Raw genomic sequence first — 26,891 nt, 5'->3', positions numbered from 1 at the left:
TAAGACCAAACAATTATGGAAAGAGTTAGGCTTGGAGCGCTAACGTTTGCGACAATTTTTCTAATGTTGACACCGAAGATCATGTCAACTCCCCCTCACCCACTTTGCTTCTCGGAATTTGCTTTGGCAAACCAAGCTTGTTCACTATTGCCGATCCACCACGAAGATCTTCCAACAAATACTAAACAACCCAACATAACTCCACAAGTGGCCCATGAAAATCAAGGTGGTGAGCATGAGCATGAGCATGAGCATGAGCATGAACATGAGCACGAACATGGGCACAGGCACAGACACACGCATCGACACCACCACCACCACCACTCGGAGGCAGATTCGGATTGTTGTAAGTGGTTGATGCAGGTGGATTCAATGTGTGTGTGCAACTTGTTGGTACACTTTCCTTTCTTCCTTAGAGGACCTGACCATAGCTACACTGTCAAAGTCGACGACTCGTGCTCTGTGACATATGATTGCCCCAGGACATTTCCTTGACGAGTTATATCGGTAATAAAATTGTTGGGAGTATAAGATTAGTAAATGGAATGTAATTTCTGGCAGGGGAAAGTAAGAATTACTAAGCCTAGTACTATAAAGCTTTTTCTATTATATGAAATTAATTACAACCTTAATAAGGTTTCATGATGCATATTCTGTGGTATGAAAAAATGTTGTCTTGGAAAGGTTTTTGTTGTTGCAATGTGATATCAAATAGGCGGTTTTCAACACAACGAGTTGCCAATTATACATGAAATTGTGGTGCTCAAATAATTCAAATAATTTACGATACAAAGGGAAGACATGCATGCTTGGATTTGTTGTCAAGGATTGGTTTTAATTTTTTTAAGAAATGGAAGGGAATTTAGTCCTTTTTTCTTCATGTTTAGTTTTTGAGGGGTTTATGTTTTTTATTTGAAATTAGCTGATATGGCTTGAAGATGATTGCTTCTAGCAAAGTTTGGTCAAAGATATTAAAATACAAATTGGGACATTAATTTGCTCGGAGGCGCCTTTGCTATTGATGGCACCTAATGTGTAAATTTGAGAACCAGAATCTCAGCGTTCTGACTGTCTTGGAACAACAATAAAATAAAGAGTCATGATAATCTGACTACCCCACTTGACACATGCAATCGACCCTCTTGACGTGACAAGTTCAGAAATCGTAGGTCTGTTTCTCTTAGGATACACAAGTCCCTCGGAATACACATTTTTGTTGGGGGAAGTGCAGTTTTGTCTCCTGAGGCTTACAGATCTATGGTTCCTAACTTGTCATGTCAGGAGAGTCGATTGAGTGTGCCACGTGGGGTAATCAGATTATCATGATTCTAAAATAAAACAATATTAATGAAACTTAACGTTTTAAAAGAGAGAGTCTTTAATTTTTTGATGATGGAGAATATTTTTTAGAAAAATAGCAACTTTTCGGAATGATAACCCAAGAATATGAGCCATAATATTGTTGTAAATCTAGACAACAAAATCGGTCCAATTAGAATCTTGGATAAGATCTGATAAGTAAATGAAATTAGACTAATAGGCCTGAAATCTCTCAATTCCGTCGCCCCTTCTTTTTTCAGAATCAAAGTAATGAAAGTCGAATTAGAGCCATGGTCCAGAAAGCCTTCCTCGTAGAAAATTGGGTCGAGCCAGATAAAAATCACCTTTGTACACCCAAGCCCAATTCAACACGGCCATCAAGCACTCAGGCCTGCGCCAACCTACAAATTTTCTTATATTTATAATTATACATATTAGCATTGCTCCTCTAGCCATGTGTTTGAAACTTGGTAGTCTCATGACTTATCCTATTGTGCATTGGGAAACTTCTGTGGGGTTAGGATGTGCCAGCATACAAATAGCCCATTCCAAAATGCTATGGGGAAAATTTGTAATATCCAAACATATAAAAGTAGGGCCGAGCGATACCTAGCTAGCTCCCAAGCCTTAAACATGAATCAGGCCTAATGGCCAAACCAGATAAGTAAGTGTAGTAATATATCTTTGTTGAACATATCCAAACATCTCAATTGATTTTTTTTCTTTATTATGGTTTATTGGAGTTATTCTTACATTTTTTTTTTCTATTAAACATCTTCATCTTTGTTATACTCAATCTATTAACATTGTGCTTATTGATTACCCAACTTTCAGTTCTATAAAACATGGTTGATCTTATTACCACTTTATAAAATATCCTTTTTAATTTGATTTATAACACTCCAAAAACACACCTCCACTTTAATCACCCAACTTTGATTCCTGTTTGTTAAATCTATCTATCTTTATATATAATGGACATAAAAATAATGAACCTAATCCCTTCAAAATGTTTTTAAACCATCAATTTTTTTTTTATATAATCATAAAGCAGCTATATATGTACAAGTTTTTTTTTTTTTAACGTGAAAGATACATGATTTTTAAACTCGTCCGAGACCGAGACGTATTGCCCGAGTTAACTCGGTATCAGAGTTGAACGAGATCAACTCACAAAGTCATTTTTTGACCGAGTTTTACTTCTCATAGTGTAATTTTTTGAGTTATCTCACGAGACGTCTCAAACGTATCGGAAAACTCGTCCGAGACGACTCGGTAATGGAGCTGAACAAGACGAGACGCAATATCGAGTTTAAAAACCATGGAAAGATGATTTATACATGGAGGTAATAATCCTAAAGCATGAAACTAAATGATGAAAGTTAAAAGCAACACTAAATAATACCTCATCATGAAGCTTGAAAATATATGGTTTGGATAGGTTGCTTTTCCTTTCAAAATAAAACAAAAGCAAGATTTCCGGCATATTAATTGGGTTTGTTTTCAATATGGTAAGCAAGTTGAGGCTACGAGGACTCCACCAATTTCTTTCTCATAATCAAAACGAGGGCCCAACATAAAAATTCTAAATTATATCTAAAACCTTTTGTAACAACTATTTCTACTCGCAAATGATGAGGACCATCTAATCTATGTTGGGGTAAGGTGGACTCAACTGAGTTTTGACTCCACTCGACTCCAATGTCCATCAAGTCCAGTCAAGTTGAAAACTCGCAAATCGACTAAAATGAGTCAAATAAACATATTTTAGATCTATAACTATTTTAGAAATAATTTTAATATTTTAAAATAAATTAATAAGCTGATATTTATGTTTTATTCTTCACAAAAAAATATATATTATACATAGCTGAATAACTCGGTCGAGTTTCTGATTGACTATGCCATTTTTTAACTGATTCGGCCGAGTTGACGAGTTAATTTAGTGAGTTACTTCCAAATACTTTTGGGGATGAGTTACCACAAAATCCAATTTAATTCGAGTTGACTCACTGTGTTCTGAGTCGACTCGACAGTTTGAAAACATAATTGCTATCACTTAAAGTGATCATTTTACAATATTTATATGGATGTGAATCTCTTGGGCTAAGTTGATCAGAAGAAATGCTGAAATTGGGCATTTTTTGGGTTGGGGGGTGTATGGATGAATGTCGCCACCACACCCGAACTGCCGGGCTAGGCACGAGGGTGTGGAACTTGACCGATAGGCCGATCGAATTGCAGATAAGGGTGGGATCCATATTGAAGAAGGGCCACACCATTAAACCAGGGTCATCAAAGAGGCTAAAATGCAAGAACATCTACAAGGCTTACATGCCAAACAGTGGTGGTGGTAGTGGTGGGGGTGGTGGAGGGATGAAGAGGTTGTTATATTACTATGATGAAACATGCCACCCATATGTTTGGATACATGATAGCTTGGGTGATTTCTCAAGGATGGTGAAGCAACAATATATCAGTCTTGAAGACTTGAGAGATTGTTCTGAGATCAGGATCTTTAGAGATCATCACAGAGGTTGCATACTAGTTAGGAAGAAACCAAGGCAAGACTTGTGTTGATTTTGTTTCATTTGTAATTTTTTTTTTCTTTTGGTTTGTTTGTTTGTGAAGTTTTTGGATTTTTGTGTGAAAAGATGTGTTTTGGACACATTTTAACATGGATGTGATGTACCCATGTAGGATAGATACTTCATTTTCAACTAGAAATGTTGTGTCAATTAAGTGCCCAGCAGTGTCTCTGCCATATACCTCATGTAATGCTTGTTTTTACAACAACAACAACAACGACAACGACAACAAACAAAAAAATTTGAAATTTTCTATTGGTTAAAAAAGTTATTTTGGCAAACAAACAGTTAAAACAGGAATTAATGTGGGCATCCCTGTTATTTTGATGAATGGAACTCCATTTTTTGTCTTGGTTTTACCAGATTTTGGACTAGTGAAAAAATATGGTGTTTTGGGGGTGGGGAGTGGATAACTATTTTATTTTCTTAATAAATGCATCCTGTTTTTTCATTTTCACTTTCTTTCTTCTCTGAAGTTAATTTGATTTGAATTTCAACTTGGAATAGCTCTTCAGCTTTAAAGTGACTGATTGTTGGAACAACTAAGAAATTAAAGGTTGGCTATTGTTGGATTGCTGTAATCTGTTCTTCTTCAATCTTTTATTTCTTCTTCTCCTTTTGTTTCATAACCCATTTTGTTTTTTCATTATTTGGTGGTATTTTTTGGTATGAGTTATTAAGGGAGCAACTATTTGCTGATCACAGGCAGTCACCTCTTGCACCTCCCCAACATTCGTAAAAAAAACCTCTTTTTCTAATTCCAAAGAGTTGCACCTGTGTGTGTGTGTGTGTGTGTGTGTGTGTGTTTTGATGGAAAGACTAAGAAGATGAAGTGCAATTTATTTTTTTGGAGTGCAATCGTATCAAAGGGTACCAAGGGAAAAATTTTAGGTGATTGGGTGCAGTCGGTTCGGAGTGGTCTGCAAGTAGTAGCTCCTTTCATCAGTGGTCGCGTTATAAGAAAAAAAGTCTCTGATAATCTGACTCTCTTTTTTGTACACTCCCTTCACAGAACCGTAGATCCTTTACTTTGGGATACACAAGTAAAAATATTTATGATCCTGTGAACTGTCTAGTCAGGAAGAGTACAAAAAAGGGAGTCAGATTATCATTAATCAAGAAAAAATTGTGATTATGTAAGTTCTCTTAAAAAAATTATTATTATTTTTGGTTATTAAAACAACTAATATTAATCAAAAACATTCTTCAGCCAAGCCTTGAAGAAAACAGTCAAGTTTTTAAAGAGGAATTGGATGAAAATGAGTCAATGATTAGAGTGTTTTTAATCATTGTAATGAGGACAACTTTGTTTTATCACTAGAAAGGGCGCCCTATTCATCAAACATATTGGTGCCCCCAAACAACTTTCCAAAAGAAAATAAAGAGCTAGCGATGTTTTGGTTTAAACTTCCAATTGTGTCAAAATGAAAAAAAAAAGGATAACCTCCATAATTCTTAGATGATCTCAAGAAAATCAAGATGGTGCCATAATTCTTATACATAAAAAAAAATAAAAATAAAAAATGTCAGTCAGAGATTAATAACTCAGGGAGCAAAAAAAAAATCAGCTTTGAGTCCTAGAGAAAATAATCAATTTGAACAAAAAAATATAGCAAATCTAATAAATCCTTCCTCCCAAAACATCTTGAATGTCACAAATGAAATCATGGACATCTCCTAGGAATGTGATGTCCATTCTGTGCAAAGGAAAACGGCCCAATCGAGAGAGGAATATTCTTTGAGGATTATGGAAAGTTTATTTGCCTATGCATATACACTAATATGGGTACGTTATCTAACCTTACATGTTAATAATATTCTAGTAGAGTGGTTAAACTGACCTAGTGGTTATCTTACCAAACTAAGTAACTTAAACATAACATACAAACAGAAAAAACTTTGAAGCAGGTAGCCTGCTTCAAAATTTTGAAGAAACTCTCCATTGAATTACACATGACATTTCCAAGGAGGTGTTTCAAATTTTGACGAAAATGTAAGGGGCACGAAATAAATTAAAAACACCACCTGTCTTATAACAAAGAGCTGCCCGTTTCAAAGTCAAACCACATACGATCTGCAACGACGACGCCACCCATAGTTATGAGATGGTCAAACTATGTAGAATATGCTAACACATATCTATTCAGCCAATTGTCAACACCCAAAGTCATGATATTGCCAAAATGATTTGTGATGTACTTAGGTATCCAAACTCTATTATATAGGGATTCATTTGAAGGATAACGTATAAAATTCTCTCGATCTAAGTAAAGTAACCATATTTTATATCCACAACAAAATTAGCAATTTTTAGGACTCTCAACTCATCATTTGGGTTATATGTTTGGTCTTTTATGGTTTAAATGCTTCAAAGAATTATGAGGTTTGTTTTTTAGAATACTTTGTACCAATTCACTCCGATACTAAAATGCAAATAGATACATAGCGAACTAGTTTGTAATACAATTCGCTTTTAAGTTCATAGTGTACAACAAACCACATACCAACAAAGAAAAAATTGTGACAATGTAAGCTCTCTCATAATTTTTTTTTTTTTTTTTAAATAAGTTATAATCACAAAATCTCATTTTACATTAATAGTAAACACTAAAATGCTATATGTACAAAAAAAAAAAAAAAAAAAGCCTAAATTGATCCAAACCAGTCTCGATTCCGCCAAGCCTTCAAAGAACATGCCAAGTTTTTCTTGATTCCACGCGCCAAAGACGTTCAAATTAAATCAGATTGGAGTGTTTTTAATAATTGTAATGAGGAAAACTTTATTTTTTCACTAGGAAGTGCACCCCATTCATCAAACATACATGGGTGCCCCCAATGACTAGCCAAAGAAAATAACAAAGCCTAAAAGTCAACAGCCTAGAGCGATCTATTTCAGGATTAAGGAGTAATTTTTTCATTTAAACTTTCAACTGTTTCAAAATGAAGAAAAAGATGACCTCCATGCATTAGAGTTTGGAATTTAAGTAAAATTAGATGTTTAGATGATCCCAAAATAATAGAGACCCTAATAATATAATTATTATAGCATTTAAAATATATATATATATATATATATATATATATATATATATATATATATATATATATATATTGTTAGTTGGAGATTGATAAGATAGCGATCTGTAGCTAGGACCCTTAAATCATCATTTATATTAAAGAATTGGTGTTTGGTAATTTAAATGCTTAAAAGAGTTTTGAGATTTGTTTTTTTAAGGATTTTGTACCTAAGTTACCGAATTCAGTACTCTAATTAAACTGAACAGCAAACCAGTACGTAGTGAACAAGCTCGTGGTACAGTTTTATTTGTGTAGGTTGGATACAATAAATTAACCAAGTACCAATAAAATTGTGAATCCAATTAATTATTGTAGTTTGGTTTATTGGGTTTGTTGGACTCAATATTACATTTGGACAAGAGTAATGCAGGCCTGACATGGAGATTTACTGCGATTTTCACATTTCTGACGTGGTGGTACGCACATAACTGTAGATGGTTTTTTACTCGTATCTCAAGAAAACACGCCTATGGCTCTATCTAATCCCTTTTTAGTAATTTGGAATATAGAAAAAATTTGAGTTCTATTCGATTTTGGATTGCAAAGATCCAATCTAAAATTCGATAAATGGAAAATATGCGGCATATGCTTTATATGTGCATTATCAGTTTCATTTCAAAAATTCGAAAATAAAAAATTCGACCATATAATAGTGATGTTAATAGTGATGGTGATGATGAAATTGGTGATAGAAATAATGATAGTGGTGATAATAAGGACATTAAGGTTATTGTTCCATTGATTTTTAAAAGAAAATCGAAGTCAAAAGACAAATCATCAATTTGAAAAATTAAGGTTTAATCTCAAATAAAAGTAGAGGGACATATCATTATTTTTTAAAGATAAGAAAGACATTTGTCAATTGTCATGTAAAAACGAGGATTTCTTTAAAATTTTGAAGCATGGCCGTTTCAAAGTCGACTTGTGTTACATGTCACAACTTACAAGTTTACACTTTGTAACATACAACAAATTATTGTAATATTTTTTTTTCATTGAATTGAATTTTATAAAAATTCGTAAAAATACATGTTTTATTCTTTTCAAACTTAAAATCTGTGAACTATTTATAATAATTCAATAATCTGGAGAATAATAGCGAAAAATTCATGATACTTTGATTGAAAAATTCATGAATTTTTCAAGAATTAAACGGGAGATTACTAACATGGATCACATCAACACAGTGAAACAAAGAACTTTCATTTGGACAAACCAAGTAGTCAATAATTATTTGGTGATGGTCAGTTTTGAACTCATATCCAATCAAATTGTGTGCGTTTTTTTTTCTTCTTTTAGCTAGGCAGTCGCCAAATGACAAATTTGGCCACCACACCAAAAGAAGCCCAAAGCTACTAAAGAGTAAAGAGGATGGAAAGAATACTAAAAGTCTTTAGTTACCCTCACTTTACATTCTAATCTTTATAAACGTCATAAGAACACTTTAAGAAAGGCTTTGAAGAAGATGACCGACTATGGGAAAAAAAAAAGTCATTTTTCTTCTCTAAGTAATTGATATTATAAATTATATAATTCAATGGGGGTAGCATTGGTCATTTTACACATTGAATTATCGACCTAACTAAACTATTATTATCTTAATTCAATGCATCTAATCATCAAGTACCTGTGATTATTACTTTTTAATTCTCAAAGTTGAGAGACTATGATTTCCTAACCAATTTGGTAGAAAGAAATAGGTGGGGGAAGAAAAAGCATCTTCCACCTAAACAAAATATGATTCAATAAATTAATTATCTGATCCAATTTTCTTGTTTGTTCCAACTGATTTTGGCTAAAGCTTGGATTGGGTTTCTCCTAATATCGGTCGGAGTGGGACTAATTTGATATCTTATTGATCACAAGTCCATGATGCAGTGGACCTAATACCTTTTATCTTAAGAAGTCAGTAATATTGGATTTGGATCACTACTGAAAATGTAAGAATTGAAGTCCTATTAACAACACCCACTTCTGTTGCTCATTTAATTCTCTAGGACTCAACATCCGTGGATGGAATTAAAGACCAACATCATCACTACTGAAAATGTAAGCCAAACTGGATAATTGGAGCAATTATTCATGTGGGTCTCTCCTGTTTTTTTAGAAAATCAAACTGTGATTGTTGTTATAAAGGGTTTAAAAAGTTAAAAGCTATAACAGTTCCTTAGGTCCACCAACAAAGGCGCTTTGAGATCATCAAAATGAAGCCAGTTTTATTATTATATACCATACAAAAGAGAAAGAGAGGAAGGAAAGGGGAGCACAAGTGTGTGAGGGAAGAAACTTAGGTCAGTCCCAACTCCATAAAGAACATCTGGGGTCTAGTGCTGTTGTTAGGGGATTGGACATCAACCTTTTTCTTGGAATCTAGTGCAGTTTTTATTTTATTTTTAAAAGAGCTGCTATCAACACACCAATTGTTTTACTTATAAGACGCCAATCATATGTAGAAAACCATTTAAATTCACAGAGAAATTTCCGCATGCCAATACACTGTTCATTTTTATTCCTGAAACATGTTTTCTAGCGAGATCATTACTTTTATAATCACCGATCTCGCTGACAAATAACCAGCGAGATCATCACTTTTATTATCAACAATCTCGCTTAGAAATAACCAGCGAGACACAGGTAATGTTAAAGTCAAATACCCAATCAATGAACAGTGTATCAGAACCGGATTTTTGCCATATTCAGTGCACAAAATGGTAATTTACCCAATTTCACAAGGATTGGAGTGTTATAAGTAAAAGTTGGTATGCCAATAGAATCTCTCTTTATCTTAAAAAAGTAAAAAAAAAATCTTTTTTTTTTTTTTTTTTTCCAAACAATGAGATTAACATAGGTTAGAAGTTGGAAAAAAAAAACAGTGGTCAAAAAGCTAATGATCTCTAAGATTCCAAACTTATGGTGTGTGACCAAAGCATCTTCACAAAGATCCAGGCTTTGCAGGTCTTTACAGAAATACATGTTACTATCATTTCCCACACAAAGTGAAAGAATCATGTACAGTAGCTTCCTATGAAAAGACAACAGAAGACTTAGAGTTGAAGGGAGAGGACAAAACAGTATTCCCACCCAACCATTTCAGATTAGTCCTCAATTAGGATCTAGAAAGTAAACAATCACTTTAGACTCAGATGGAAAAAAGAACATAAGAGATTAAGAATTCCAACCAAAAGTAGAGGTGTGCATCATAGGAAAATGGTAAAGAAAGATAAAAATATGAAGACCCAAATCAAATTTCAAACTTTTTTCATCTCTTTTCATATGAAACAAAAGAAATCTAAGTTGGATTCACCAAACCATCAGTTTATCACATTAAAAACACAGATAACTTTTAAGTGAGAGATAACCTTCAATACTTTTTTTTTTTTGGATAGGTAACCTTCAATACCCATAACAGTAGAATAAGTCCAAAACAGAAGATATGGGAAACACCATCTTAATTTCCAAGAAATAAGAGATAGTTACATAGAATTACAACATGAGTGTATCAAACAATTATTTTCTAATGAGAACTATGGGAAGTAAAATGAAGCTGAGACAAAGCTCTGATGATACACAACAAGTGCAGAACTAATTTCAACTAATGTTAATGTCTTAAAATTTTCTACTTTCTTGACGTGTTAAAAGAATCAGTAGAGTTTTATAAGAAACCTTCAGTCTAATCAAGCTTCTAACCAGGCCTAATTCTTTTCTGGCTTCTAACCAGGCCTAATTCTTTTCTGGCCAGGCTTTCCATCTGATCTAAGGGTCCCGCTTGAATCCCCCTCGGATGAAGCTTCCATGGACTTGGTGAAAGAGCACGAAAGGTTGCCATAGAGATCAACTACCCTCCTAATGTTGCTGTTGAGCTCTTTTATCAGACCCACATTTCGGCTCAAGTTGTCGGGGATCTTTGACTCATGGTTTTGGTTAATCTCCTTTATTAGCAACCTGTTATGATCCAATATGTTTTGGACTTGAACAAAGCTCTTCTGGAATGTCTGTACCACCTTGTTATCTACTTGGGTACCATTGCCAAGATCTGATAATGTCTCTCCCTCCATTTTTAGTCAAAATTAAGTCAAGTCAAAACCAGCCACCCTAATTCATAAAACAGAAGAGAAATGAATGTGAGACTACATGCAAAAAATACAGTAATTGATGAGATTTGGTTAAAATGTTTTTTCTTTTCTTTTGGTGTGGATAAGCTGACCCCATATCTTTGGGATAAAGCTTTTGGATACCATCATCTTGTCTGATCTCTACATATACATTAAGAAAACCCCAGAAAAAGATTAGGCATCTAAGCATTGAGCATAGTCACGAATTTCTCCAAATTTTCCTAAAAATCTCTGAATAAGGGACTAGCCGATTAAATTGACTAATTCATTGGTGATCTATTGATCTAATCTGTGCAGGAGCATGGTCACAAATTTTCTCTAAAAATCTCTGAATGAGGGACAAACCGATTAAATCGAGGTTTCAACAAATTAATAGGTGGTCTATTGATTAATAATCGAATATGATAAAAATTTTACCCTTCACCTTAAAATTTTGATTTCTCACCATTAAAATCTCAAGAACAAGATGGGGTTTTAGGGAGGTAGAAGGTGATGTATTTTGGTAAGAATGCCAAAAAACAAAATTGTAATTCCCCCAAATTTTCCCATTTCTTATGAAACTTTCCCGAATTTATCCGAATTGAATCCCAGCCAAATAATTACTGAATCTGAATTTGGTTACTATGTGCATGAGAGACAAATCATGGTTTCCTGGAGAGACCAAGTGGAACAAAGATGAGATTCCTCTTTCTTTTTTTCAATCATGATAAGATACAAGAGTAGATCCATTTTTTCCAAAAAAGGGAACCAAAAATAATAATAATAATAAATAAATAAATAACAAAAAACAAAATTAGTACCAAAGAATAGAGGAAAAAGGGTACCGATACTGCAAAAGAAAAGACAGAAGAGAATATTAAGAAAAACCCATAAATTTAATATTGGGTTTTGCAATCAAGAAATTGAATTTCTGTGGAAATCAGAATTCTGAAACTTAAAATTCAAATTGATTCCAATTGGAAATTCTATTGTTTGGGTTCATTTAAAAATTCTAGAGATTGAAAACTAGTGATTTTATAATTTATTGCTGCCCTAAAAATCAATCAAATTCAAACAGAGATGCAGAAACAAAGTTGAAATCTAGCTCTGATGAAATCTATTTGAAGAAGATTTAGAAGAGTTGGACATAATCTAGGTTAGAAGTCAAATATATCAACAAAACTACCAAAATTTGAATAAATTTACATAGAACACTATATAGTTTACCTGTTATCCTCCAAATCCATAGAAAATTATTGCAAATTTGCAACCAAGACAATAGCAATCAAAAATATATAACACAGAGAGAAAAAGAGAGAGAGAGAGAGATCTTACTTGGTGGAAGATAAATACGAAGATCCTCTGAACGAAGGGAGAGAGAGATCTGCAGAGAGAGAGAGAGAGAGAAAGAGAGAGGTACAATGGTCTTAACCAGAGCAGGCGAATCAATTTAATACAACTGTAAATGGCAGAGTTTTACCGCGGCTGGGGGCTGGGGCACCCCAACACCTAAACTAGGGATGTTAAAATAAATAATAAAATATTATGACCCATGGGCCTTAAAATCCAGCCCAATTTTGGGTCCAATTTCGGTCCAGAGTCGAGACAGACCGAGCCTGGACCTTAATATAAGGTTGTCAATGGATCGGATCAGAGTATCAGACTCGACATCCGATCCATTATGATTAGATTAGATCTGATCTGGATTGAGGATTTGGATTCCGATAAGGATTCTATCCCATAACATTCCGAACTGATATCTTATTGGATCAGTTCTTGATCAAATAATGTCACAATCTAATAGGGACCTAATTTGATAGAATGTGAGAAAGGATATAAATCATATTAAATATATAGGCTTGTTTAGATTTTGTATAACAAAATGGGTATGGCCTGATCCAATTTTTATTGGATCGATTATGGATCTAACATTGAGATTTGATAAAAATGTGATCCGATCCTAATCGAATTGGTACCAAATCAACCCTGATCTGAACCCTATCCATTGATAGCCCTATGACTTAGTTCCTTGTAGAAAACCTTTGATTTTTCTGATCAAAATCATATCATCTTTTGCTTTTGTTTCAAGGAGATAGAATCTTAAAGTTGAAGAGAATGGTAAATTTTTATTTGAAGGTTGAAGATAATTGGTTTACCTATTAGAGGGGACCGAGGTAAAGGGGACATGTCACTAGCTTGAAAATTTTGGGGGAGGGGCGTGGAAGGGTATTTCTTAAGATTGTAATCTAGGCAGGTTGGATGGGTAAACCTAGGCTCAATCGACATAGCAGAACCTTCAACCTGAGCTCAACTCAACCCAACCATCGGGCTTGAGCTCACCAACCCAATCTCAACCTTGATATTCCAAAATTGGGTTGAGCTCAGGTTAGTCCGAGTTAGGTAATTGTGGGTAGGTTGGATGAGTTGACCTCATTAGAAAACCCTACTTTCATTTTGATCAATAAACAAATTTTATACCTTAGAAAAGAAATACAACATTTAAAAAGAAAGAGATGCAAGATATACAAAAGAATATAGCATATCCACATAATTATAGTGCAAAAGCTAGGGAAAAATTAAAATGCATCTACATAAAACCTATAGGAAAAAAAAATTTTAATTTATATTTTGATACATAAATGTAAGTTTTTATTGTCTTTTGATACAGAAATGGTTGACTCATTGCTTCTCATATATCCTTGGTCATGACCAAAATTGCTTAAAGGATCGATCTCATTATTTTTGTTATTTAAAAACTTGGTTGACTCCCAATTTATGGTCAAAAGTAAATTAAAATAGATCAACTTGTTATAAAGTTAATTTTATTGTAGTTCTGAAAGCAACTATGAAGAAATCTACACTGTAACACTTAAAATAGCATGCAATTGGCCCCTGAGAGCTATATATATTATAAAGAGAAGTTTTATATTCTCACTTCATGCAAGAGACTCTCCTTCCATGGCTTCTTCTCCTTCTCCTCTCTCATACCCTTCTCTTCATCTCTCACGCACATGCTCGGACGGTTGGATGTGTTAGTCCTTCATTCCAATCATAAATGATGCTGAAACTCTCCAATATGTGGCCCAAATCTACATACTAAAAGAAGACCTCTCGCATCTATAAAACTTTTCGTCGATCTTGATGACCAATTTATTTGGGTTTGATTGTGATGATAGTTATCCTTCATCTTCTTCACACTCACTCTGCAAGTTGTGGCTCACCCCAATGCTTACTTGCTAGGACCATTAGTTGCCTTGAATGTGGGTCGGCCTCTTTGACAAGGTGCACCAATGATTCATGTGTCGCCATCCCATATAACCCTTATACCATGGAGATAGCTGGATGGGTTCAATCTTGGCTTTCTTTCCACCGTCATCATTTTTCCTGTTTTTAGCTCTTACAATGAAGACAGCCTTGGTCTCTCGCGGAATCAAATTGTAGTACTATCACAACTCACATCGAAATTCAAATTCCCCTCAAAAGTTCACTCTTTGTCAATCATCCTTGTCACATTAGCATCTAACATAGTTAACACAAGAGATAGTGTGTCCGTTGGAGCAATTTTGTGCGGACTGTTGATTCCACTGGGACTTTCACCACCTGTTCAGCATATTCTTTCTTTGTCAGGAAGCTAACAACAAGGATTAGGCCAAGATTGTGTAGAGCAACAAAGTGGTCCTCAAGCATCATTTTATCTTTTGGATATGCTTTAGTGACAGCCTTAAAACCCAAGATTTGTTAGTCAGGAGTGGTAAGCTTAATCAGGCCTATTGTGTGTTTTTTAGCACAAATAAAAAAAATAGAGATCATCTTTTATGCTCATGTCCCTTCACCAAATAGATATGGATCAATGTTCTTAAAAGATCTCTTACTATGAGAACGCATATCTCGTGGGAATCCGAAATTGAGTGGATCACAAGAAATTGGAAGGGTAATGACCCGGCCATTGAGGTCAAAAAATGCAGCTTTTGTGCATTCATCTACCATGTATGGACAAAAAGATACTGGAGAATTTTTCAGAATGAATACTTGCCAGCTACTGAGATCGAAAGACTGATCACTAATGATGTCAATTGAGATTCTCTTATTAAGGCTAAAGGTTGAAGACATGCCTTATTCTAGACAGTTTTTTTTACTCTTGGGCAATTAATGTGACATTCTACCACAAGGAGTGTATTAGGTTCCAGTGAAAAAAACCCCCTTGGGGATGATATGCACTTAATATGGATAGATCGCTTAGAGGACTCTATGGGGGCCAAAGGACCATTATAAGGGATGATCAAGGATCACCTCTAGTAACTCATGCCAGGTGTATTATGGGAGACAATGTTCTAATGCACGAACTTCGAGCTATTAAAGAAGGGTTGAAGTTTGCTATCTCCTTACAAGTTAGCAAGTTGTGTGTGGACCCTAATTCTAAGCTTGTTGTCTAATTTATCTCGGGTCAAACTGTTATGCCTTGGTATGCAAAGAGAATGATCAACTCTATCAAGAAACTCTCAAGGTCATTTCAAGAGGTCAGATTCTCGTTTATCTATAGAGAAACAAACAAGGTGGTAGATTTTTTGGTATCGTGGTTTAAATCTTTTCAAAGTTCAATTTTGTCTCTTTCTGAGTTCCCAACTCAACTGCGTTCCATTGTAAATGAGGATGTCGTGGGCAAATCCTATGTGAGATTGTAACTTTCTTTTGTCGGTTGGGAGTCCGTTAAATATCCCCCATTACCTTCCAAAAAAAAAAAAATTGTCGACTAACTTTTAAATGTTGACATTAATTTGTCCACTATGGATGCTCTAAGGGGGATAAACATCCCATCCACCCTTTTATGTGGGTCCCACTTAATTGCTTTCTCTCTCTATCCTTTCAACTTTATTGTCTTTCCTATTTTCCCCCCTCGCTTCATCCTTTTTTTTTCAGTAATACCCCTCTAATTATTATTTTCTTGTTTTACTCCTTCAAACCCCAAAAAATTTACTAATACATCACCAATTTTATTATTTTTTCTCTTATACCTCACTTAACCCCTAAAAAGAATGCATGTGCCATAGTGTAACGGCCATGTACTTTGACACCTAAAGTTTAGGTGTACCTTGGCCCGGAGTCACCCGGGAGCCCCTATGTAATACTATGTAAGGCTTATTATGAAGTCATGTCAGCCCCCGTACCAGGGCATATCTATTAGCTTAGGGTACATGTCAGTCCCATGCCAAGGCACACTTGTTAGCTTAGTGGCATTTCTGTAATAAGGGAGTATGACCGGCCTTCACTTTTGATGTTTCCTTCTGGAAACCTAGGAAAGACTTAGTTTACTCTTTGTAGAAAGGGTGTCAATGCTCTCCCAATCCCCGGCCTACACCCATGTTGTTGAAGCCTTGAAGTCCAGCTCCGTGGAAGTCCGGGTGTCATAGGATCATCTATTGCTTTTGTAACGCGTTACCCCGTGTAATCAATATTATATCAACAAAGTTGCCTACAAGTTTTACCTCGTGTTGCCTCATTTACTTGTTTGCTAGCTACGTGTGTGTGGTGTACGATCATTTTACAGGCTTGCAAGTGGATTTAACCCCTTGCGCCGCACGACCTCGTTTCGAAAGAATACAGCCGTGACACATAGGCACAAGCAAACTCTAGTATATATATGTTGCATCCAATTGATGTTAATATCTCAAGGTCATTGATCTACACACACCATCAACCCCGTATATATATATATGCATTCAGGTTTTGGTCAAGGTAACCTTCAGAGAGTACTTGATTAGATTAGTATCAAAAGATTCCACAAAGAACGTATACACTTCAACAATTTGTTGCTATCTATCAACTAAAAGATGGCATTGGTGGAACTAGAGTTAAGAGCAATTCCAACCGGGCTTCAATATTGTTAATTTTAGAAATGAAGCCCACGAAGCAAGCTCCAACCAGGCTTCATTTTGAAGTTTAGGGGCTCCAAATCACTGTTCATGATTTTATATGTAGAGCCCCACAGATCTTTGAAGCCCCAGTGTGACGACCATAACATCTGTCACCTAGAGTTAGGTGTAAGCTCGCCCCGAAGTTATCCGGGAACACCCATGTAATAGTATGTAAGGCTCAATATTAAATCATGTCATCCCCCGTGCCAGGGCATATCTGTTAGTTTAGAGGTACATGTCAACCCCGTGCTAGGGCATATCTATTAGTTTAGAGGTACATGTCAACCCCGTACTAGGGCATATCTGTTAGCTTAGTGGTATTTTCGTAATAAGGGAGTATGACCGGCCTCCACTTTTGATGTTTCCTTCTAGAAACCTAAGAAAGGAAAATTATACATATTGTAAGAAAGGTGTCTAATACTTCCCAATCCCCGGCCTATACCCACGTTGATTGAAGCCTTCAAGCCCACCTGCGTGGAAGTCTCGCGTGTCATAGGATCATCTATTGCTTTGTAACGCATCTTTATGCTTTTGTAACACGTTACCACATGTAATCAATATTATATCAACAAAATTACCTCCGGACTTTGCCTTGTGTTACCTCGTTTACTTGTTTACTAACTACGTTTGTGGTGTACGATCATTTTTACAGACTTGCAAATGGATTTGACTTCCTTGCGCCACACGACCTCGCTTCGAAAAAACACGGTCATGACACCCGGGCTCCATCATTGTTCATACTTTATATAAATACCAATTATATCCTTTTATTTATTTATAAATAAAAAACATTTTTACCCTTATTCCTTCATGTAATTTATTTTAAATACCATTTGTGTCCTTTACTAATTTTAAAATATTTTTCTTCATTATTTTAAAAATTAAACCAAACCGATTAATCGATCAAGCTTAATGGAAATTTGTTCTAAACTATATTTGATGGTGAACCACCACTTTTTTGAATTTTTTTTTTCTTTCTAATTGAAATAAATGAAGGTAATTTAGAAATATCTATATATATAGGATGATCCAACCAAATTGAACTAGGGTCCAACCAATATGATAAATTTTACGTGCAAACATTGATTTCATCAATTGGACTGTATTAAGTAAAATTTGGGATGCCAATAACAACTCACTCTTTTTTTTTTTATTTATATATATATAAGAGTGAATAGTATTTTAGAGACGTCAATAGTGATTTGAAACCTGGGATGGTTGGAGTCGAAAAGTATTTTTTTTCAATGCTTTAGACCAATCATAGCATCTACGGTGCTATAACAAAGGTTTTTCTAAGACTACACATCTATAAATGTTACTATAGTGGCATCTGTGTCGCCTTTCAAAGTGTGTTTTGATGTGAATTGAAGAGTATTGCCAATACTCTAGTAGAGCTACGTAATACCAGTAATTATGGATTTTGTCTTATACAAAATGTTGTGCATTTGAGGATTTTCGGAGCCAATTCAAAGGTGTAGGTTTGGGATAATGTGTTATGTCTTGCTTTCATAAATGAAGGATCAAGAACATAAGAAATTCGATTCTATTGGATGACTACCTTGTACAAATTCCATACCGGTTCATTGAGAATTGGCTTCTACTCCTCTCCTATTCAAGAGAACAATCTCACACATCAAAAGTATATCACTTGGCAGGACCAACTATATTAATTTGTTCCAACCAGAACCATAAGCAAGTACAATGCTGCTTTTTCTATAAAAATATATATATATATGAATAATGTAAAGGATCCGGCATACGAATAAAGGATCTATATTAATTATGAAATGGAAATGTATCTCTAACTCATTTACCTCTAAACATCATTCATATTAAACAATAGTACACACTTGAAAGTGGAGATAGTTTTGCCGAATCTGTGACCGTGCCTTATCTTCTAGCTTTGAATTGGTGTGAGGAGTCATATACGAAAAAGATATTGAAGAGATCGACTTGTTTTATTCAATTTCATGATTTTTCCAAATTAATTAGAATAATTTTATCTTGATTTTTTAGCTTTACACGGAAGGGAGAATGCATGTATGAAAGAATCTCATTATCACCCGTGGATGTTGACGAACCATGTAAATTATGTGTTGTACTATTTCAATATATAAGAGTCTTGTTGGAGTGACTTCAAGCTAGAACTTCATGCCACACTTCTTGACGTGAAAGTGGATATGAATCATAGATGCTTTTTAACGTGTATCTCGATGAAAATCATCTAGGTTCCTATACACGCTTTCACATGAAGAAGTGTGATATGATGTTCTAGTCTTAGTGCACTTCAGCATTATTCTTTCAATTCTCCTAAACAATTACTTGTCCTGACACACCTTCAAAATCAAGGATATTCAGCCACGAAGCACAAGCACAGCTTTACATATTAGTGCCACCACTACATGATCGTCACTCATTACTAGAGTAATATATAAGTGGCATTTAAAGCGTGTCTCTTCTCTCTCTCTCTGGCTTGCCAAGTATATCTCTTTACTTCGTTAAGATAACCATCCAATCCACTTTTGCTAAAATGGGCATGAGGACATACACATCATGTCTTTCATGCCCCCAATTCTCGCAACCTCTTTCACACAAAACAACCTGTTTGCCAACTACAAACTACTAAGACAAAACTTCATATGTCCCCACCAAAGTTCACGTTAGCATTCTCCCACGTACCCCCTACTATAAAATACGCACCATGCTCACTACCATCCCCATCTTCTCTTTGTACAACACTTCCATGGCTTCATCTCTACATCTCCTTCTCTTCTCTTCTCTTCTTTGTCTCACTTCTCTCTCTCATGCCATAAGCTCCTCCAAGACGAGTTCGCCGAGTGCACTCGTCTTACCAATCCGTAAAGACGTTCCAACTCACCTCTATGTGGCAGAAATCAAGAAGAGGACCCCACAAGTTTCGGTACCATTAGTGGTTGACCTGAATGGCCAGTTTCTTTGGGTAAATTGTGAGCATCAATACCTCTCAACAACCTACCGTGCCCCCCGGTGTCACTCTTCCCAATGTTCCATAGCCAACACTCACGTGTGTCGCACGTGCTCTTCTAGTCCCCGACCCGGGTGTAACAACAACACGTGCGGACTCCTCCCATTCAACCCGAGAACTCATAAGAGTGGACCCGGTGAACTCGCAGAGGATGTCCTAACCATCCATTCGACAGACGGGTCGAATCCGGGTCGGGTCGTAACCGTACCTCGCTTTCTTTTTGCTTGTGCACCAGCCTTTCTATTACAAGGAAATCTTCCACAAGGTGTTCAAGGGTTCGCTGGACTGGGTCGGACCCCAATTGCACTACCGACCCAACTCGCCTCCAATTTCGGATTCCAACACAAATTCGCTATATGTCTTGGATCAACAAACGGTGTGATTTTCTTTGGTGGTGGGCCTTACATGATGCATCCAGAATTTGACGTCTCAAAAGAACTTAGCCGTACATCACTGATCATCAATCAAAAAGGAGAATACTTCATAGATGTAAGATCAATCAAGGTCAATAACAAGGTGGTCCCACTAAACACAACCTTGTTGTCGATAGACCGACATGGATACGGCGGAACAAAGATTAGTACTGTAGTCCCTCACACTGTTCTAGAAACTTCTATCTTCAAAGCTGTCACCCAAGCTTTTGCTAACGAGCTCCCGTCATCGGTTCCAAGAGTGGCTGCTGTTGCACCATTTGAGCTGTGTTTTAACTCTTCGTCCATCATAAGGTCTAGCTTGGGGCCACGTGTCCCTCCTATAGATCTTGTGTTGCAAAAGAACGATCGTGATTGGAGGATCCTTCGTTCAAATGTGGTGGCTGAAGTAGGAGATGACTTGATGTGTTTGGCTTTTGTTGATGGAGGTTTGCAACCTAGAGCTTCAATCGTTATTGGGGCCCACCAATTGGAGGATAATCTTCTACAGTTTGATCTGACTAGTTCGCGATTAGGGTTTAGTTCTTCGCTCCTGTTTATGAGAACTACATGTGGCAACTTCAACTTTACATCTGAGCCGTAGAGACGGTGGGCCCTTATGATGTTACTTGGGATGATCAGATGAAACGCTGTTCGTTGATCCTCTATAATGTTTATGTAGTTTGTCGTTGTGTCAATAAATGTCCGTCTTCGTGTGTGAGGACTTGGAAGGTGTAAAGCTGACGTTTTGGAACTTTCTTTTGTTGCAGTAATCGTTAATACTTGACGCATGGCTTTCAAACTCGACTATAACGTCTCTTAGTGGAGTCAACTCGAAGACTCGCGAGTTGACTTAGATGAGTTAAATGAATAAATTTAAGGAAAGAGTAGTGCTGGGGTGACACAAATGGAGACACAAAGGTGACAAAATGTGTGGTGTTGTGCACATTACTGTAGATGCTTTTCCGTGAGATACGAGTGAAAAGCATCTACGATTATGTACAGGCTACCACATCAATTTTTTTTGTCACTTTTGTGTTTTCATTTGTATCATTCTAGCATTTTCCTTAAGGGAAAATGCTGAACTAACATTGAAATTGACATTTGGGACATTTCTAATGTGGATGTACCCATAAAACCGTAGATATTTTTCATCGATATACAAGTGAGAAGCATGTATGGTTATGTGCACACCAATGTCAAATGTTATATTTAATGTAATATTAAATACTTGAAAATATTTTTAATAATTATAAGTATTCATATAAGGTGTACCTATACGATTTTTGAGTTCGAAATATTGATTCTACATGGATTGGAGTCGTCACCATTCATTTTTAGGAAATAGGAATGAATGACCACCCGATAATTAATTTTAGAAAGTCAATTTTTTGTAGTGATTTTCATATAAATAAAATACATTGATTTCCCTAAGATCTAGGTAAGGAGTCTATTTAGAAAGTAAGAAAGGTATTAAGCACCACACTTTCTCCACCTTATGTGATAACCTTGAGACATGGTCGATTTTAGAAAAAATGAAAGAAAATGAAGTTTGACCAAATTGGTTTGTCTTTCTTACTTGCAATTGGCATTGATATTGTCCTAGACTATGAGGATCATTTTATTGAGGGAAAAAGGTCCTAATTGATGTCTTGTCTTTAAATCACACATGTTTTGAAGAATATATGATTAATGGTTATGGGCCCATTTTCATAGAGAAAGAGGCCTAATGTCTTTACCTTTGAAAAATATTTCTATAGTGGGTATAAGGGTGAAGAAATCAAAGTTTTCTTTTTGAAAAGTCTTTTATCTTTTTTATTGAGCCAAAATCCAATCTACTGGTGTAGGTGAGGGTGTTCATTACATCTTAAAAAATTTTAACGAAAAATTAAAGAAGAAAGAGAAAATAGAATAAATGAAGGAGAGTAATTACACCATTTTTTTTTTCCTTAACCCTACTTTGTTCTTATCTTTTTTATATTCTTGATGTCTTATCTTTTTTTTTTTCAAAAGATGACTTCTTGATTTTGAGTTTGAGTGTAGAGATTTAGAAGTTGATGGTGTAGAGCTTTTAGATTAGGAAAATAGTGGTTTTAAACTTAAAAATCTGCAAGAGAGAGAGAGAGAGAGAGAGAGTTTGAAAGGTATTGACACTTGAAAGAGGAAGCTCAAACATGAGATTTTTTTAAGAGAGATGGATTTTTTATAGGGGTTTTAAGGAACCTTTGGGGCTATGATGGTCCAAAAAAGAAGATGGGAGAAAATTGCATGAATTTTTGAGACAATTGGATTGGAATTAGATATTTGGGGAAGGTAAAAATGGTAAATGGGATATATGGATCTTTTTTACCTATGTCAAGTAGCTTGGCCCATGTGAATTGGATCTCTTAACCCATGTCAAGGTTGAGTTTGAGTCAAGCTACGGTGAGATGGTTGCTGTTTTGAAGCATGGTTAAGGTGAGGGGTTTGATTTTGGGAGAGTGGTAGTGATAACAAGTGTTCAAAAGGTAAGCATGTGTTAGCTTTTGGTGGGTTAAGTAAGTTGATTAAGAGAAAAGGGTGTGATGTGGTATTAAAGTGGCTTGTGATGGACTTTTGGAGAAAATTATTCGGTTAGATTATGACAAATGGTATGGTGTGGGGGATGGTGATGGTTATGGTGATGATGAGATTGACTTTTGGGAATTGATTATGGTGGTAGCATGTGGCAAAGTGGTTGGAGAGGGCCTTGACATGGGTCAATGGGCTTTGAATGTACCAAAGGGTATTGGGCTTAATCTTTGGACATGGATTGGGTTTTATGGTTTGCAACTTGATTAAAGTGTGGGTTTAATGGATATAAGTCTTGGAATTATGGCTTAGGTTGAAGTTAGGTTAGAGTAGGACTTGGTTGGTATTAAATTTGTTAGGAATGAAAATTAGGCTATCAATTGATGGGAATTGGGTTTGGGCTTGAGAGTAGTGGGCTCGAAAAGTGAATTTGATACGCTTAGGAAGATATTTATGGTGGACTAATTAGCCAATTGTAGCCTTGGGCCTTATATTTTAAATAAGCAATGCACTTTTGAGAAAATGATCCCTCAAGCTCTTTTAAAAAAAACATTTTTTAGACTTTTTTTAATGGGACCCATTCAAATTGGGTATCTACACGAGGCATTAAATATTAATGTATAACTAGAATGTGGCATCAAAATGGCTTATTTGTAATTTAAAATATAAATTAAAGGGTGGTTTTGAAGATTACATAGTAAAAAAAGGATATTTTGTAATTTTGAAATTTTGGGGCGATTGAGTTTTCTTACTTTTTGACAAAAAATGACCCTAATTATATTAAATTTAATTGTTAAAGTGGGGGTATTTTGTAAGAGTCACGGTCCAGAACGGTGTTGTGTTCCTATAGCAACAAACGTTGTCTATGTGGCACTTTTTGTTTGGAGGTAAAACACATAGGGATGCTTTCACAACTTGTTTAGAAACCCTTGTGTTTTAAACACTAACCAAATCTTGCCACATAGACACCATTTATATTCTATAGAAATGAGACACTATTCTGGATCCTAACTCTTTTTATAATTTAAAAAAGTAACCAATTTGATTTTGGGGACGTGTGATATCATTTACCACTTCTGACTTTCCAAAATCAATCTTCTCTCATTATAATAGTAAAGATTATTGGTTTTTACCGAAATGACCCCGATTATATTAATTTTTAACTGTTAAGATGTGGGCATTTTTGAAAACCAAATGTTGGTGTTGAATCACTTTTGACTTTTCAACTCAAGCTTCTCTCATTATAATTAATAGTAAAGATAATGTGTCCCAAGTATTTTATACTTTTTACGTCCAAGTATTTGAAGGATTTTCTTCACACGGAAGAGGTGGTTTTCCCTCACTGGGTACAAATTAAAATCTCTGTTAAAAAAACTAAGATTAACTTATGAAGTTGAGAGTGAAATATTTGATTTTTTGGAATGTAGAATGTCATTTAGCCAGAGAGTATTAACAAGAACTCATTCTTATAAGTCAAAAATGTTGTTCTACAAATGTCGTATTCACGAAAATGGATTTGAAGGTACTCAAAGCACAAATTGAGCTTTGAATGTTTTTATGCTAAACATAATGTGTTAAGAAGTTTGTTGACGATTGGTACGAAAAATATATTTTCAATTGTTATGTTAGTGATGACACAAACAAAGCCGACGCCATGATTTGCTTGTAGTGAGAAAAATTATAGTTAATGGTACAATTGAAGAGCTTGAAGATGAATGGGTTTGAGGAGAAATCCATAGGATTTTGGTTATAAGTTGAAGAAAATGATATTTAGGTCATTTCCAATTAGTCTATGAGAGAAGGCCTAGACAAGAGGCAGTGTCATCTTCAAAAAATTGAAAGGGGCAAAAATTGGAGGGAGGTGATGGGGTGGGGGAAAATGGGCATGTAATTAGTTGAAATTACAAGGATATTTCATAATTTTGTAAGGGCGATTGCGCCCACTAGCTCTGCCCCTAAGCACAATAATCAACACTAATTTGGCATTATCCACAATCTTGAACCAATAACACAAGGATAAGTCGGGGTTTGTGTGATAGCGTAGTATTTCAGAAGTTGACATTTCTTTAATTATTTTTCTAGAATATATGGATAACAATATGGCTAAAGACTTGTTGATCTAAAATTAGTGTAGATTTGGCACATACCTTGACGTGGTAACTTTTCACTGTTGACAACAATGAGTTCAAATATTGTTTAGTATACAATGCATTAGCCAAGTGGTTTAACCTTACTTAAATTAACAAAACTATGGGTACTATGAGTTGGGTAGGATGCAAAATTTCTTTCATTTTGCTAGTCCATCGATCCTCCTAGTGCATAGCCCAATTGATCGTGCATGAATAGATATACACACATATTTACCATTATAATCAACCATAGATGGTCTCCTCGGATTTTTCATAGGGTCTCCTTCAAAGTTTGCTAATCATGATTAACATTGGTTATTGATTTGAATTTTTCATTCCGATTAAGGCCTTTATACAACACTTCTAGCTGGTATCAGTCATTTGATATATGACTGTCGATCGATGGTTGTCTCAAGTTCTTGCTATAAATAGATGGATCGTGTGTCGTTGGACAACAACCTTGACTTTTCCAAATAATGGTAAATAAAAAACATGCACAAGATTGTTATATTGTAGTTAGTATGTGAATGAGGGTTTTGAACCACAGTTGTGGTATGACCAATCAAAGACTTTAACTAACTTAGCAAGTTGGCACCTCCTAAAAAGAGGTGCAACTACTGTTTCAAAAGAGCAACTCAAAATTTAGGGTCTGTTTGTTACAACATTTTTCGACGACATTTTGGCTTTAAGTCAAAGAAGCATGTTTGTTAGCAGCAGCTTTCACTTTACTAGCTTTTGTAGGAAGTCAAATTTTGCATTTTTAGAAGACTCTTGGGACTTGCTTTTGTACAAAAGCAAAATAAAAAAATCATCACGGGAAGAAAAAAAAAGCGTATCAAGTGAAATGTTAAAGTTACCCCTCAATAAACTCACATAAGATTTTATTCGACTTCTTTTCCTCTCTCATTCTACATGTTCCCATGGTCTCACAATGTCACTTGTAGCTCCTCAGGGTCTTCCGAATACATAAAAATAAAATACCTTAACTTGATAGTGCAAGTAAGGATCGATCCTAAGGGAGAAAGATTCATAGTAAATTGAATTAACCTAAAAAAACTATCTAACTTATCTATCTAATTTTCTGAAAAAGATTTTAAAAAAAATTAAAACTAAAAAAATGTGAAATTAAAAAATAAATTAATTGAAAAACTTCTAAGATGGGTAAACCTAAGGAAACTGAATCCATCAAGATTAATTAATTAAAATCAATTTATTTTCAAGTTCTTTTAATAAGTCAAATCTAGAGATCGACTAAGATTCTTAATTCAGAAAATTTAACAATCAAAATTGAATTTTTATAAATCTAATTATTAGTTAAGATCATATTCCCTTTGAAGGTTTTATCATCCGTTGATCATATATCATAATGAGTATTTGATATAATGGATTCTCCCAAAAGTAATGGATCATGTCGAGATGAGTGATAAGGATAGACAAATAAAAAATACTGATGAATCATTTTTATGAAGACAAATCTATGTAAAAAATTATTAACATTTATGAAATTTTAAAATAAAATTAAAATTAAAATTAATAAACATCTTACCTTCATCAATCTCCCTATATTGAGAGATTAGCCAAGACTCATTCTGAGGAACAAGAAAATAAAAAGATTAAAATAAACTTAACTTTTATTGATCTTTGAAATTGAATCTTGAATAATGTTCTCCAACTTGCAAAAAAATAGTACCTAAACTAAAAATAATAAAAGGGGAGAACAAGAGAAGAGAAGAAGATTTTCAAATAAGAGAGAAATAGAGAGATTGGTCTCTATTTATAAAGTCAAATCTTTTTTGGATAAGTTGGATC

At 35.0% G+C, this 26,891-nt stretch overlaps 4 protein-coding genes across 5 annotated transcripts; 3 read left to right on the top strand and 1 right to left on the bottom strand.

Moving 5' to 3' along the window:
* LOC147404511 (Tetratricopeptide repeat (TPR)-like superfamily protein) lies at positions 1 to 642 on the top strand. The gene has a single exon (XM_086437748.1). The coding sequence runs from the start codon at positions 16 to 18 to the stop codon at positions 493 to 495; it is 480 nt and encodes a 159-aa protein (XP_086293874.1). The 5' UTR covers positions 1 to 15; the 3' UTR covers positions 496 to 642.
* A 2,777-nt stretch (positions 643 to 3,419) lies between these two features.
* On the top strand, positions 3,420 to 4,058 carry LOC147404510 (RING zinc finger protein). The gene has a single exon (XM_086437747.1). It carries the CDS (start codon positions 3,445 to 3,447, stop codon positions 3,898 to 3,900), a length of 456 nt encoding a protein of 151 aa, XP_086293873.1. The 5' UTR covers positions 3,420 to 3,444; the 3' UTR covers positions 3,901 to 4,058.
* A 6,362-nt stretch (positions 4,059 to 10,420) lies between these two features.
* LOC147404509 (protein ELF4-LIKE 4-like) lies at positions 10,421 to 12,576 on the bottom strand. 2 transcript variants are annotated; one of them, XM_086440514.1, is made up of 2 exons: positions 12,413 to 12,576; positions 10,421 to 11,078 (listed from the first exon to the last, which is right to left on the bottom strand). In XM_086440514.1, the coding sequence occupies exon 2, from the start codon at positions 11,039 to 11,041 to the stop codon at positions 10,697 to 10,699; it is 345 nt and encodes a 114-aa protein (XP_086296640.1). In that variant the 5' UTR covers positions 11,042 to 11,078; positions 12,413 to 12,576; the 3' UTR covers positions 10,421 to 10,696. The 2 variants fall into 2 exon arrangements, with proteins under 2 accessions (XP_086296640.1, XP_086296641.1); XM_086440515.1 differs by lacking the exon at positions 12,413 to 12,576 and adding an exon at positions 12,305 to 12,388.
* A 7,123-nt stretch (positions 12,577 to 19,699) lies between these two features.
* LOC147404508 (gamma conglutin 1-like) lies at positions 19,700 to 21,190 on the top strand. Its single transcript, XM_086440513.1, has one exon. The coding sequence runs from the start codon at positions 19,733 to 19,735 to the stop codon at positions 21,005 to 21,007; it is 1,275 nt and encodes a 424-aa protein (XP_086296639.1). The 5' UTR covers positions 19,700 to 19,732; the 3' UTR covers positions 21,008 to 21,190.
* The last annotated feature ends 5,701 nt before the right edge of the window (positions 21,191 to 26,891 follow it).

Source organism: Akebia trifoliata, chromosome 4, assembly GCF_017979445.1.
Source record: "Akebia trifoliata isolate Shusen 1 chromosome 4, ASM1797944v1, whole genome shotgun sequence".
Taxonomy (NCBI): domain Eukaryota; kingdom Viridiplantae; phylum Streptophyta; class Magnoliopsida; order Ranunculales; family Lardizabalaceae; genus Akebia; species Akebia trifoliata.
This window is presented reverse-complemented; position numbering and strand designations above follow the sequence as displayed.